This window comes from Opisthocomus hoazin, chromosome 5, assembly GCF_030867145.1.
Source record: "Opisthocomus hoazin isolate bOpiHoa1 chromosome 5, bOpiHoa1.hap1, whole genome shotgun sequence".
NCBI classification, from domain to species: domain Eukaryota; kingdom Metazoa; phylum Chordata; class Aves; order Opisthocomiformes; family Opisthocomidae; genus Opisthocomus; species Opisthocomus hoazin.
This window is the reverse complement of record NC_134418.1, coordinates 10,246,741-10,262,606: the sequence shown is the minus strand read 5'-3', so window position 1 is coordinate 10,262,606 and position 15,866 is coordinate 10,246,741. Positions and strand designations below refer to the sequence as shown.

Here is a 15,866-nt window from a genome sequence, read left to right as displayed (position 1 = left end):
ACTAATAATTTAAGATCTATTATTAGAGCTCACCACACTGTTAGTCAATGTCACATTGTAATTTAAGGCAATGTGAAACTATCTTAGGATATTTTCCTGAAAGCTGTGAAGTTATAAGTAGTAACCATATTGATGTTTCAGCCATTAGTAAAGAATTATTTGCTTGAATAACTGCTAGGTATTAAGAAAAGTCTACAATGGGCATTAATTTTAATGTTATTTACAAATTGCAAAGCAATTTGAAAATAGGTGGTACAGTTTCATGACTTAAACTCCCAGCTATAATACTTAAAGAACTAAGAAAATAAACCTAGTAGGAATACAGTCTAATTAGACATACAGTATTTTTCCTTCCTGAGTGAGAACTACACTCAAAGATTAATGTGCTAGATTATATCTGTTTTGCTGTGGACTTGATTCAATCAAATACATTTATTATTTCCATTGTGAAAGTTCTTTTTCACCAACAATTGAGGATGCTATTCGTATAAGCACTGAACAATAAAGTCACAGTCCATATGCAAGATAGCTATTGATACAGAACTAATACAGACACAGAAAAAAGCAAAGCAGCAGTATAAATTCGTTACAGAACAGCTCTAACTGAAGACCTCAGGTACATGTAGTTGCACGGCTTTCAAGATGTTACTGCTTGCAGCTGTACCCTCTGCTCTTACGAAGGCAACTGTCCAGATAGCAGAGGCAACACATCAGCTCGTGTGTCTGTGCCTGTGTTTTCATTCTTCAGCTCACTTGTTTGTCAGCATGAGGACACCTACTTTGCACTTAAGTGAAAAGATTATTTCCTGGAAAGGACTCAAGTCACTGGCCAACCCTATACTAGGAGTTAATATTGGTACACAGATACTATTGACCTGACTTGCATTAGTAAAACTGCCCATTTGTAATCACATTTATTCCAGCTCAACTTGATAAAAACAAGCTATATTAACAAACATAGCCCATCTCTATAATTTCTTGCAATTTCTGCAGATTACATTGATTTTAAGTAATACCCTGTCTCATCATCAAATCCCTGAATGACATTTATAAACTCGCAAGCACAGTTTGGGTTTACAACCATGGCCATTATGTTTTCAGAATACGTGGAGTGGCAATCCTTTTAACTCAATTAATGACTTTTTCATTTTCTTAGGATGTTTATTTTCACTTTAGCATACCCATTGTGCCTGTGACAATTAGTAGATGATATGAATGCAGCGCACTGTTAGAAATTTCTTGTATATGTCTGATATTTTTCAGGTTAATTGCCCAGATTCATGACGAGTTGTTGTTTGAAGTAGAAGATTCTCAAATCCAGGAATTTTCAGGTAAATACAGTCTTGCTTTTTCTCCCCCATCCCCTTTTTAATCCCTATAACCTGTGATTTCTCAGAGAATAAAGAATTAATGTAGCAAGAAGCAGCACATCGATTCTCATGACTAAGAAAATGTATGTTAAGCAGATTTTTCTAAGTGTTTTCCACCACTGGCTCTTATGTAGATAAAATGTGATATGTGCCTCATCTGGAGTTGATCAACGTGCTTATTTGTATTTTAGTTTCCTTATCAAGATTCCCTCACCCAGTGTGTGAATCCTTTAAAGCTACACGATTAATACTTTCTCCAAGGTCTCAGCGGGTTTTAGAAGGAAATAAACCAGCTTAAAAAGAATGGCTTGAAAAGTCACTTCCTAAATACTTATGAATGGGGCCTGTTACATAAAGAAATATGAAATTATTAACATAAGAATATAATGTCCTCTAATTTCTAAGTTAGTTTACTGTTTTTTTTACATTAATACAACTTTGTGGAACTTTCAAGGTTAAGGGTTAGTAAGAGTTCCTGCCTACATTTTTATCCTCTCGTCTGGCTTAGTTCCAGACATTATTTCCTAAGCCAGAGTTTGTCTCAGCATCTGGTACAAATTTAGCTGGCAAACGAGTGCACATAGGAGGCTGTTGGGTCTCTTCTCCAGTAAGTATTGGATTTATTCCTGTAGGTGGCAAATGTTTATTTATAAACTTTGGTCTGGTTTGAAGCTCAACAATACTTTTGGCTAAAACAATTAGCATAATGTTACAAATATTTTAAATGAATCAACAGAAGAAATATCTTCCATTATAACCTGAGCATCGAAGAAAAAATTAATTTCATCTTCGTATGTTGCGTTCATTTAAACAGTGCAATTTGCTGTGTTAGTCTCATTTCATCACTGATCCCTCTCGTGAGTATCATTTCATAATGAGACCATTAAACCTCCATCTAATCAAAACAAAGAACCTGGGAAATATTTAAGTTCAGTATATTAGGGGCATTGTAATGAATTAGGTTACTATATTAACATTTGACCTCTAAATACAGGAATGGAAATCTGGTTTAAATTAAAAAAACACTGTACAATTTATCAGAGATTGCAGTATCTACTCAGAAAAGGCCAATGTCTGTAAGTGCCATAGTTTCAGAGTTAGCAAGTATAATATATTGAATGAGATCTGTAGGACACCATAGAAGAATTTTTATTATCTTGTTTTACATCAGTTTGCATTAACTATAAAGCTAATATTATACCCAAAAGATAAAAATTGTTCATGGTTACTTATACGTATAGAAAATCACAGGTTCTGCCCTCGTCGAGTCAAATTGTGATCTCCATTACTAGTATAAATTTGTAGTAAATTCAGAAACATCAATACTTTTATAGTATAACAGAATAAACTTCTAGCAATCATATCAATAGTAGTAATAAATTATCCCACTATATAAACATGATGACTAGAGGCTTTTTTCTGAAAACACTGAAAGAATCCAGTTCAAATACTCGGAGAAGTGTCCGCTCTACACACCACAGTGTAACCAGTTTGTGTATCTCCATGTCTAGCTGCAGTGTGCAGAACAAACATACCTGTAAATTCCTTGTTCTGCTTCAAAGCTATCACCGTGTAATTGAAGTTGCTAAGATGACCTCTAGGAAATGGATCTGGGCAGTCTAGAGGTCTGAGATACCTTGGAAATTGTCATTGCACTTCACATAGGCTGCCAAGCTTGAGTGTTCAAGATGGAAGTTTTGTTTCATTCTGCTGACTGAAGACTGATTTTTAGGTTTCTAGTTTGCCCTAAGAGGCAAAGAAAAAAAGAAAATTCTGCTTTACAGTAACTGTCAGATATACTCACCTCACAACAGAAGAGTTAAAAAATATTTTTTCCTTAACACTAAAGACTAACCCAAGACTTTAATTTCCTTTTTCATTTCTTCATTCATTCATTTCCTTCCCTTTTATTCATCACTGGTGAGACCGCACCTGGACTACTGCGTCCAGTTCTGGGCCCCCCAGTACAAGAGAGACATGGATGGACTGGAGAGGGTCCAACAAAGGGCCGCAAAGATGATGAAGGGACTGGAGCAACTCTCCTGTGAGGAAAGGCCAAAAGAGCTGGGACTGTTCCGCTTGGAGCAGAGAAGGCGCAGGGGGATGTTATTACTGTATATACACACCTGAAGGGAGGGGGCGTAGAGGATGGAGCCAGGATCTTTCCAGTGGTGCCCAGTGACAGGATCAGAGGCAGTGGGCACAAACGGAAACACAGAAGGTTCTTTCTGAAAATGAGGAAACACTTTTTTACTGTGAGGGCAACCGAGCACTGGCACAGGTTGTCCAGGGAGGCTGTGGAGTCTCCGTCCTTGGAGATACTCAAAAGCCATCTGGACAGGGTCCTGGGCAACAGGTGGTCCTGTTGAGCAGTGGGGTTGGATCAGATGACCTCCAGAGGTCCCTTCCAACCTCAACCATTCTGTGGTTCCGTGTTTTGTGAATAGATCTGCTACCAGTAAAAGAACTAATCCAAGTTGTCTTAAAAGTGACTGAAGCTGGCTCTTCCTTCAGTGTCATCGACGAGGATTTTGCTTGATCTGAATAGGCAGAGAAAGGGTCTGTCTGCACTAGCATGTCACTTCCAGTTAGAAGTATGATGATGAAGCAGATCTCCCTGTTGTCCCCAGTCCATGGTGTGAACAGTTTTGGTTCACGTCACGGAGCAGTCTAAGCAGTTGACCTAAATTCCTTTCAGATGAAACTAAATAGGAAGACCCTTTTCTCCTCATCTTTTCCAATTATTTCAGGAGCTGCTAAGTGAGGTAACAAATTAGGTATATGAGTATTAAACCAAAGAAGGCATGTCAATAGGATGTGTGCTCCTAATTCACGTTAGTGCTTTGAAAGCCCAAATACGGTTTTCCTCCGTTTACCGAAGGTTTTCTCCCTTTTTTTAAAAGTCCTCACTCTTTTTACTTTTATTTTCTGATGTTCTTTAGCTGTCAGCTTTGTCTTTGCAAATCTAACGAGCTCTGGTCAGAGTTCAGAAACTTTAAATTACAGAATCTGCTGACTTGCAGTTTCCAGCCTGCAGCTTAATGATGCAGAGAGAAATCTCAGTTGTACAGTGACAAAGCTTGGTAAAGGGAAAGATGTGGACTTAAAGCTTAAAGAGCAGTGTTTCATGGCTTTAATGGACTGCAGTTCAGTGCTGTGTAAGTCTCCTGCATTTAGTGTGATCCAAGAAGCCCTGGCCTACTATTCAGCATGTTTGCATTCTTATTCTGGTCATGCTGCTGATTTACTTTTTCAGGAAAGCAACCACAAATGCATGTGTCTCAGTTCTCTTATTTGCAGAATGGATATGAAATCTTAAAATACTTTTAAGATTTACAGATGAAGAACATAAAGGTAAATAGTATTATTTCAGTTAGATTGTAGAGCAGAACATAAGCCTTCTCAGCAGCATTTCCCTTATGGAAGTGTCTCTTTTGTATTGTTTTACAACATTAAAATTTTAGTCTATTTGCTTCCAAGACTGTCCTGCGTGGAGGCTGAGAATTGCTACAAGGCAATCATAATGTTGGTGCTTTCTCTATTCCTGATTAGGTTTTTCACAGGCCACAATAAGAATTTTCAGTACTTTTCAGTATACAGAAACCCAGTTTATAGTGCCCCTAATAATCTACACTCAACAGATGATTTTGAACCTTTTGAATTTGATAAACTAGGGGCAATCAATAAGGTATTCTTTTTTCCTAATATCTTCTTTTGCACAAAATACTGTATGTAACTTAAGTTAGGCATTATCTGTATTTTGGAAGAATACCTTCTTCAAAGAGAATCCATCACCCACAGTTTTATAGTATGCATACAGTTCACTCTGAATGGACAAGGCAAAACATATTTTATCTATAACAAGGCTTTGAGTGTCCAAGCCTTGACATACTTTGAAATACATTAAAGCACATACTACTCTGAATTGTGTGATTTTCAACAAAGATATAAGATGTTATTTGCCTCGATTCTCTGTTTAGGACAAGAACAAGACAGCAAAAGAGCTTTTTAAATATCTTCATTTTCTATTAGAGGGTATCTGGAGAGATCAAATCAAAACATTTTGCAGAAATTGGTTTGGTTTTGGCAGAAGCCTGTCAGCTTTACCATCAATAATCTGCCTGGTTTCTAGCCAGCTTGCCTCTCTGGCTTCCTCACATCCTGAGCTCTCCAGCAGCCCAGGAAGCCGAAAGGCAGATGATGTTTTGGGAATGCCAAAAACTGGCTCTTGGATCTGAGAGGGCTCAGCGTCACTGCGTTCTGAAGTCTGTGTAATCAGGTAGACAGACTGTCCCCAGATCGAACCTTGAGTCTGTCCAGGGACTCTGGAAGAGTATTCAGGAACTGCCGAACCCAATTTTTCATTTTTCAGAAGCTATTGTCCTTGGATTATTCTGAATATGTTATTGCTAAAAGGGGGAATACACTTTGGGGTGAAGAAATGCGGAATAATTTCTTTCTTACAGTATAGGGATAGCTGTAGTTACAACTGTAAGATCCGGCTTCGGTTATGTATTCCATATATACCTGGTGAATTTGAAAGGTGAACTTTGCAACTGGTGATTACTATGGGTTGCTCCTTGTCACTATGCTTGCTCAATTGCATCCATTAGTGAGAAGCATAATTAAATGAAAGACACTTGCTACTTGAAATAACATATTTTTGTAGAAATACATGTATTCCAGTACTTCATGTTGGACCGTTCAGTATCACAGTGCATTAGGGCAATTTTTAAAGGTGTTTCTTTCAGAACTCATTTATAATTACACATTACTGACAGAATTAACAAAGTTAATTTCTCCATCCATTCTTATATTTGGAATGCGTAAAACATACAGCTTTAAACAATTTTTTGATCTTTTACCAGGTATAAAATATTTCAGCTGAAATACTTTAAATGTGAGAACATCAAAAGGAGTAGTCTAAGAAAAAAATTCAGAATAAACAAAGCCTATTTATTTTGATATTAAGATCAGTTAAGATTATTACTACCTAAAGTGCCATATCTTAGATTTTTTTTAAATCTGCCAATAGAAATTGTTGGCTCATGTACAAATTCCATGAAATTTCATTTTATTCTGCTACAGTTTCCCACTTAATGGGTACTGAGGCAGCTGCATAAAAAAGTGCACATGTTCAAACGGGGACTCAAGCAACAGAAGAACAAAACAATGCGCTGTTCATCACAAGGCAGTGACATTTTCTGTCCTCTGAGCTGCCTTCTTCTAACTTGACAAACACTGGCGCATAAACTAAAGATGCCTCCAGATAGCTTTCAATTTGCAAAAATCCCTATTCCATAGATCATATGTCTGGCCAACTTTGACATGTTTCTGGAGTCATAATTTCATAGGTGAGTGAGCTTGAAAAATGTCTTCAGTTCGATGGGGACAAATAAGCTTTTGTTCCACAGCAGGCATGCGTGTCTTTTCTTTGCTCCTAGTCACAACACTTTCAATAAGCGTATTTATTCAGGCCAGTATCAAGAAAATCTAAGGTATGTTAAAACATATGTTAAAATTTCAGTTCCTCTCGATCTCTTCACTTTGCTGTCACCAATTTTATTTATACATAGTATTTTACAGGACATACTTAGCACTTCCAAAGCATTCCAGGTTGCGTATGATCAACAAATCTTGTAATTGCTTGCTATGGATTTTGAGAGAGAAGCTGCAAAACATGAGCGAACAGTGTTTTACAGATGCTATTGCAGTGTATGGCTGGCTGCAAAGGAACTTTTAAAAATTAATAATTTATGTGCCCTAGATATACTAGATTCTTGACTGAACAGAAATAATCATTACCCCAAAAGCCTCCAGTCTAAATCTTAGAAAAGAAACAAAGAATTAAGAGTGATAGAGACAGATCTGTTTAAACTTTGTGGTCACTTTTGTTAGTGACCACAGTCTATAATGTATATGAGATAAAGAATATACAGTTGTGTATGCCTGGATTCTTTATTTGGAGCCTTGAGAAAGAGGAGGGTTTTCAAGGAGATATGAGAGTGTAGCGAGAGAATCAGACATTATACACATAGGATTAAAGGGGACCTCTCCTGCAACTACATACCACCATGCCATATGGTCTGTTTTATAAATGATCATCTCCATATGAAAAATTGCTCCCGCTGGGACATTTTTCCAGAATTTCATCTCTCCAAAATCTAGAACTTTAGATTTCCAGCCTAAGTCTATTCAGCCAGTTTACCTATTTATTTTTGTGCAATGACTGTCAGTCATTTAGTTTAAATGCTTCCTTCTTCATCGTTTACTGCCTTAGCAGACCACTGAACAGGAATGGGAATCCAGCTGCTTTTTCTTGGTATTTTTGTTATCATTATAAATTTATTATTTCATCCAAAATCTCTTGTAAAGTAGGTGTAGGCAAATCTTTTGGATGCTTGCAAAGGTATGATTTGAAAAGTCTGAAATGCAGACAAAACAACTTCAGATTGCTTGAAATGAATGGTTTTACTGCGCCAGCCACTAAACTCTCGGAAGAGATGGAGAAGTCAGTGTGACATGAGAAAGAGAACAGGGGGCTGAACTGACACAGAAAAAAACAATAAAGTAAATGGAGCAAACCCACGGAGAGGTTTTTAATGGGTTGTCAAAGTGAATGAGGAACCATTAGATTTGTTCACTGTTGTGGCCACTTTAATATGTGCTTTTTAAAATTAAGAACAGTTACAAATACAGCAGAATTCTGATTGTGCCAGATGCCTTAAAGTGAAAACTGTGTGAACCAACAGAGAAAGGTGTTGCAATGATCGCTGCCATCATGAATCCCCTTTTGGGGATAACAGTTATATGGGAGAGAACTAGTCACATTCAGAGGTCTAGAGAACTAGGGGAAAACTGGTCTAACTCAGTGCATGTGCATACAGCATCTTTTATCACACCACTCACGTCTTTCATCACACCACTCACATCTTTCAACCTATGAATCCGTGTCGCTGACTCATGCTCCATCTTTTGCTGTCCGTTGGAGTTGTTTTTGTCAAAAAGACCTATTCCTCCCATTGCCCTGATGCTCTATTGCTCTTTATTTGTCTAACAGCTCAAAAAATGTGAAGTTGCACAGAGCTGAGTGTGCCCTTCATCAGTGCTTTGGTGGAACATACAGAGCTGAGTGATTCTGCATGAGACGTGCAGAATCCAGATGTTATGCTCTCACAAAAGCTGTGTGCAGTCGTAGCCTGGTTGGGAGCTTACCAATGGAAAAAATGTTTACCCAGGGGCTGACTGGGAATCCACTTAGCTTTCTGAAGCCATGCCACCTGGTTGGAGTGCCCCAGCGTCTGCTGCATTGCTGACCTCCCTGAGCTGGCAGCTTGTTCACATTCAGAGTGGGCTTCTCAAGACGGAGGCAATCCCAACACTTCTCTATTAATAGTCATGTTGACTTGGACTTGATTTTAAATGGATGATTATTTAGGCCAGCACTTCCCCTTTCACAATCTGTGGTTGTCATGTTTGTTTCTTCTCTCCAAAAATTATTCTACGTCCTACACTGGACCATAAACTACCTGAAATGTAACATGAAGCAAATATATAGCTGTAGCTGTACATTGATGTGTCAACAAATGTCTCAGTTTCCTCAGCCTTGGCATTTCAGCCTCTGATCTTCTGAGTTACTGCATAATTCAGACTTCATGGAAAATCTTATGACAGCTCATTAGCACGCAAGTCTGAGTGATCAGCACGGTCTGAGCACTCCACTTCTGTTCAGGCAGAAGCTAGTTAACCTCATCATTATTATCAAGCTAGCCTCAGTGTCACAGATGTGACACAAAGTGTTACATACTGCTCTCCATTCCTGGCATCATTAGAAAAGGTTTCAGCAGCAGCCGGAGCAACAACCATACGTGGCTTCTTAGAGTTCTTGTCGCTCCTTTGCATCTGACCTCAGCTGCAAAAGAACCATGATGTGCATCAAGGGATAACTTCAAAGAAAGCTTCTGAGTAATCATGTGGTTTTTCGGTCTAGCAGTTATCACCACTTATTGCATACGCTGGTATTTAGTTCTCAATTCTGTAAGGCACATAACCACATATATTATTTAGTCAGCCGTCCTGTCAGAGCAGTGGCAGTTGCTCAATAACTTTTGTTCTGGGACTGCCTGGTATCCCTGTTTCACTTTTGCTAGCCAAAAGTTACTTCTTTTTTAAAAGCCATTTATCCATTGAATCTCTTTGATTTTTATTAGAACCATATTGTGTTGCAGCAGCAATCTTTGTCAACTAAAACACTAATTGGCATGACCAAAGATGACAAATCTGGTCCCAAATGATTGATTTGGAATAACAGTAGATGCATTTTCACAGTAATAGTAAGCATAGTGTTATGACACGATGAGTTGTTAAGTTACATAAATCCTACTGAAGTTTAATTGTTTAGATTCTTGATAGATCCACTACCCCACAGGGAAGATTTTTTTTAAAAAATTGGCCCTGATCTTTTTACTTTGAAGAATAAAATATTTTAGACAGTTCAGACTTCTAGTATTTTTTTTCTTAGCTTTTTTTTATCTTGAGTTTTATGGCTGCACAAGAAAATTAAAATAGATAAAATGTTACCAAACATATAGTTAAGAGTACTGAACTTGAAAGCACTCAGACATGCTGTACCTCTATATAAAATATATTAGTGCTGTACTTCTGTATTTATGGGATACACAAGTTAAATAATTCTCCAAATTTCACCCTCAAATTCAATTTAAAATAAGGAACTGAACCTTCCACAAAGGATAAAATTTAACTGTAAAACAATCTGAAAAAAATGTAAATGGTTGGATTTTTTTTATGTAGAAATGCAGGTATTATATAACAGAATATAAAGCATGTGTTATTTTTTTCTATATAACAATTCTAACATGGAAAATAAAGCTGTAGGTTTTCAAATTTATCATACAGCACTGGTGAAAAGAACAATGGAGTCCCTGCAGCAAACCACAGCCTTAGAAGTGCCACTAAAGGTAAGGATAATTCTGCATTTCCATTACCGTCGCAGGCATACTTAGCTTTGTACGTTATCATCATCATATTAAGAATCTAGAGACAACTATTTTGCCTTTCACTTCAATTGTTTCATTCTCATATTTGAAGGTAATTGCTTTTTTAAATTACTATAAAAAAGCTAAAGGAAAATAACTGAAAGAAACTCAACATCCATTTTGGAAAGTGTGATTATCGTCTACTCTTTGTCTTAGCAATGCAGTAAGGTAATTTAAAAATCTATTTCGTTCATTGCCATAAAATTTCTGTTGGGTGTGGTAGAGTGAGAAATATGTGCCTTTAATAGGCTTTCTAAATGTGCCAGGCATTCGTTAGTGCTGAAAAATTATTGCAAAAGATCTTTCTTCAGTAATTTTCACTTAGAAAATTGGTCCTTTTAACATTTCCGTGTGGATTCCTAACATATAAAGCAGACAAAATCCTTGGTCATCTACCAGAACAACATCTGTAAAAACTGAGTAGGTAGCTCCACAGCTATTGTATCTATCTATGTATTGGGTCTAATTGTAATTATTTTATAAAACAATTATATTTTTTCTCTACAAGACTTCACCCTAGCCTACTGCTCAGCTTTTGTTGGTTAATAAAGGCCTATCATTCCTGGGAACCCCTAAACTGATTAGGTTAAGAACAGTCCAAATGTTTCCATTTTCCTGAGAAGTTCTGGAGAAATGGAGTGTTGCCAGATCACTCATTCAGCAGTATCACTGAATAAGATTTGGGAACAGAAAAAAAATTATTCTGTTTATTTCAGAAATGGTTACAACATACAGACTTGCACTAATGGAAATGGTTGAAAAAGAAAACTACTAGATCAGGTCTGGCTTGTATTACTTCCTCCAGATCTTCTGTATCTATTTCAGCATCTCAGCCATTTTGTGAGGCTTTCTCTGGAGGTCTTGCCTTTACATGTTTCTGTGTCCTTATGGAGCCCATGTTTCCCACAAAAGCTGAGAGGAGAGAACAAGGGGTATCTGAGGTCTAATTTACTCTTTCTTCTTCCCACGCTGGAACCCCCTCCTCACTGTTCACTTAACACTTGTAAGACCTTGCACTTCTGTTTACCAGATTTCGTCAAGTGAGACCTTTTGGCCATACAGGGATTATACATTTCTTGCACTGGCATTCCCGAGCTTTATAAACTGAATTTCTGTAGGTTGCTTATCTTGTACACCTGTGCTTGCCTAGCTTCTTTTGTTACAAATTCTGTGAAATAAGAAGCAAGGCTGTTTTTTGAGGTATACTGCATCTAAATATTTTTACTTACAGTATTAGAAAGCTGGCACTCATGCTGCTGTAAGGCTTCTTTAATCAAATATGGTGTTACTGACGGTATGTAAAGTGAATGTCAACACTATAGTCCTTTCTTGATAGTTTTAGGAGACTCTGGTTGGTGACTTTGTCAGAGACATCATTCGTACTTTGCATGAGGAAGTCATTGCCATGAAGTAAAATATGAACAACTTAATAAGTTTCTTAGAAAGACAAATGTTTACACAGTAGATGAGAGTGTTCATAGTTACATGGGCAGAATATCATTTCAGTGTTGTTTCAGACTAACCACTAAGTGGCAGAAGGTTTTAATGTCCTGTGGACAAAAAGGGACACACCGTCTTGGAACAGAGTTTCTTTGACCCCTGTCTAAGATGTCTGCTACCACACACTGACAAATTCATCTTGATCCATTAGCAGATGCATTCAATATGTTGTTCCCACGAGAACAGCAATTCTCTGTTAAATGACAACTACATTTTAATAGGTGCAAATAAACCCATTTTTGGACAATAGGTAGTTGCCTGGAGTTTTCAAAGATTAGGACTTTTTAAGAGGCAATGTCAGTATTTAGAGATCCATGTTTTATTACCCTTGTTTTGGTCTCCTTTTCCTGAGCAAATTACTGTAGGACTCATGACATACTTTTACTCCTACTGCACATTAGATTACATGCATCATGAAGATGCATCATACTCTTCATCTTCCTCTGAAGCACCATTAACGAATCGATGGCAGAACACAGATAGAAAACATAAAGTATCAACAACTTGATCTCAGAGAGACTGGGAGTGAGGTTTTAAAAAAAGATCTGTATTTTTGTTCATGTTGTTTACCCTTCTATACAGTAAGAACGTGTCTTTTAGAATTTGAGATGCTGAGATGAAAAGGTTTTTGTGAAATGTTCCTGCTGTCCTTCAGCACGCTTCAACTAAATATGTATTATGTGCTCTGTTAATACGAATGTTATTTTTTAATACGGAGGTAAAATGTCACTAAAGTAGAGCACACATATAGTCCTAATGGGGAGAGATTTCTTTTTCTTCTTTGAGGAAAAGGCTGCTTTATCTTTGAAGTAGCTTCTTTTCCAAAATATAGACCTTGCTAATGAGGCAGCTTTCATGTCAGAAAATCTACTGTGTAACAGAGCACCAGTAACTGCAAAACAAACTGAAATAAAACCAAAGCAACAACAAAAATACCCCACAACTGAAAAAGTGGGTTCTAAAAAAACCCCTAGTATCTTTATGCATCACTGACAAGGTTGCTGATTATAAACACTCTGATTTTGCGGCTCTTTTGAAAAGCAGAATAAGATTAATTTTATTTTAACACATTCCTTGCAATTCAATAACATGTATTTGCAATTTCAAAACTGAGGGTTAGTCTTAGTTATTAAGGTATTTTAATCAAAATTGTAGTGATAATGAAGTATTAATAGATATAAAGAACATTTCATATGGGATAGGCATGTAATCTAGAGTAGCATCAACATCCAAAGGGAAAAGCAAAAATAGTAATCTTGCTATATGTGATGTGTTTGTTTGTTTAAATTTTCTTTTTTATTTCTGACAGGTTCCCTTGAAAGTGATTCTTACCACTGGGAAATCATGGGGGTGTATGACAGAGTTGCAGGAGATGTAAAGCAGTCATCGGGGATGTTATTCAGTACCCGTACACCTCATTGGCCTGTGCTGATTCCTCGCTGAATCACTAGGCAACAGCGCTGCTGGATTTTTCATAAGCACCTAATACTCTGTATGTGAATTTTTTTACTTCATTTTGTCTGTAGCCCTAGGCAACAGCAGTGAGATAAAACTGGTTTTTACCAGTTCATTGTGTTTCCTTTATCCAAGGTAACCAGCAGGGAGCTGCTTTTGTTCAGAGCTAAATTACTACATGTAAGAAATGAAGCAAGACACTATTAACCCTTTGGGAACATGACAAATATATTTGAGTTAGATGGATGTTTAGACTTTAATGTTAAATATTTTGTGAAGTGCTTGTGTAAAAATGCTTCCAATCTGGCATTAGAAAGACAGTGTTTGAACTGTAGCAGCAAGTGCTTAATAGTTGTGTTCAGCTTGTTTTATAATTTGTGAGTAGAACGCAGCTGCTTGGTTTGCATCATGCATTGAATGTCACGTTCTGCAGACTTAGAAGAAAACTTCTTTGGAAATGAAGAGTTTCCACCTTAATTTATATTTAGAATTTTGGAGAACTGGATGCCTAAATGCATTGAAAATATCCAGATTGTTGTCAATTCAATTAATTTCAAACTCGGTTTGTACACTGTAGCCTTAGCATGCTTTAGAGGAAGTATTATAGTTTTGCCTAATCTATTATTTTTATTATTGATGTAATGCTAAATATTGTTTAGATGACTTTTAGGATTCAGCCTTATACTTTTTAGGATTCAGGCTTCTACTTTAATGTTTGGATTTGTTATTAATATTTTGATTTTGTGTAGAGTTTATTCTTTAAATGAGTTTGTTTCATAGCATTACTGGTTGACAAATTCTGCCTCTGTGCTTGTGTAATATGAAACTGTCCTCAAAGTCTATTGTTATTTAGAAGCTGAAGTCAAGCACAAAACTTTTAAGAGGTGTTCAGTGTCTTTCAGCATTAGACCTCAAATGATCAAAGTAATATAATTTAAATTTTAAAAGTGTATAGTTACAGAGATTTTGCAGCAGTTTTAATTTGTATCATTAAACAATTTTGCATTGCACTTAAAGACATTAAGCTATTAAACACTGTTTTATTGTGTTGCATATTAATCGTATGTCACCTGTCAGCTGAAGCGAGTCAGTCATTTCTAAAAATTTATTATTATAATTGTAAAAGTAGCAGTGGTCATGTAAGCAAAGTCAGAACCTTCTACACATTAACTGGGGGTCAGCTCTTTGGGTGGGGGAGAGTCCAGCCCTCATGGCTGTGAGCTGCACGAGGTTGTGTGAGCAGAGGCTTTGATTCCACCTTTCCAACAGAGAAGAGGTTGCATGAATTTTCTTCTGCTTTTTGCCATTTTCAAGCTTTCTGTGTTTGCAGTGGCATTGAATAAGTGTGAAATGTTCTATTCTCTCATCTGTTTCACTCCTGTTGAAGACCTACTGTTTTCAGGAGGCCTGTACTAATTAAGCCTTGCTTCTCTAGGGCTACATTTCTAACCCTGCTACTATATGAAAGAAGCCAACATTTTTTGTATGTTTCCTATCTGATTTCCATCTTGTGTCTGTTTCTTAGGATGCGTACTGTTAAACTCGATAGACAGTGTATTTTTTCAAGTCCTGAACAACACTAGACACACCGTTCAGCCTAACAGAAAACAAATACACACTGAAGAACATAAAGAACCTTGATCCTGTCCTGTGAATTGATATCTGTTCAAATATGAAGCTACAGAAATGCAGAGGTCACCATACAGAACAAATTTTCAAACACAGCCCTTCACTAAAGGCTGTCAGTCACAGTTCCCCAGGCACATGCATTTTGTATAGTTTTTCATACAGAGGGCAAAGTTAATAATTTGTTCTCCTTGTGTCCCAGAGAGGTTTGCCCCTTCTGCTTTCACTTTTCTTCTGGTTTTAAATTTCTGGAGTAAGCTAACAAAAGGAAGAGAACCAAGCAGTAAGGGCACCGCTTTATCACACGTGTCCGAGGGCTCATTCTGCATGCACTGGTGTGAGGGCAAAAGGCAAACTGGCATAATTTTGGAGGCTTGTTGGTGACCAAGAGCTCCAGACTGGGTGCAGTTTGTGTCCCCACAACTTACAGGATGCGTACCATGAACTTAAAGTTTCCAGTGCTTCAGATTCTCCAGTGAAGAAACTGTTTTCTACTAATTGCAGCCTGTGAGTGAATTAGCATACATAGATTTATGGCATGGCTAGGTGGAGACCAGAGCTCTTTGATGTATGTACAACCAGTGACTGCTGTACTATGATTTACAAATACTGGGATGTGTTCGCCGATCTTTTGGTTCTGTTTTCCTTGGATAGCCAGGTGAGTACCTAGTCTTCACTATCTGCCCTGTGCTACTGTGTTACGGTATAGCTTTTGTGGATTATTAGATTTCTCAGACCTCGCTGAAGAGCTTTGGCTTCAAAGTTCCTCAGTTTTTAACTCATAAAATCCCAGATATTGAGAAAAGTCCTGAGTCTTTGGGACAATTTCTTTTACTTTGCAATCTATTCCCACGGCCTT

At 37.3% G+C, this 15,866-nt stretch overlaps 1 protein-coding gene across 1 annotated transcript in view; it reads left to right on the top strand.

Moving 5' to 3' along the window:
• Positions 1 to 13,807, top strand: part of POLN (DNA polymerase nu) — a 110,098-nt gene extending 96,291 nt beyond the window's left edge. Inside the window, exons 22-24 of the mRNA XM_009934767.2 lie at positions 1,264 to 1,331; positions 10,287 to 10,348; positions 13,236 to 13,807. Of these exons, the coding sequence (XP_009933069.2) occupies positions 1,264 to 1,331; positions 10,287 to 10,348; positions 13,236 to 13,304 (199 nt within the window). The 3' untranslated portion in view covers positions 13,305 to 13,807. The remainder of the gene's footprint in view (positions 1 to 1,263; positions 1,332 to 10,286; positions 10,349 to 13,235) is intronic.
• The last annotated feature ends 2,059 nt before the right edge of the window (positions 13,808 to 15,866 follow it).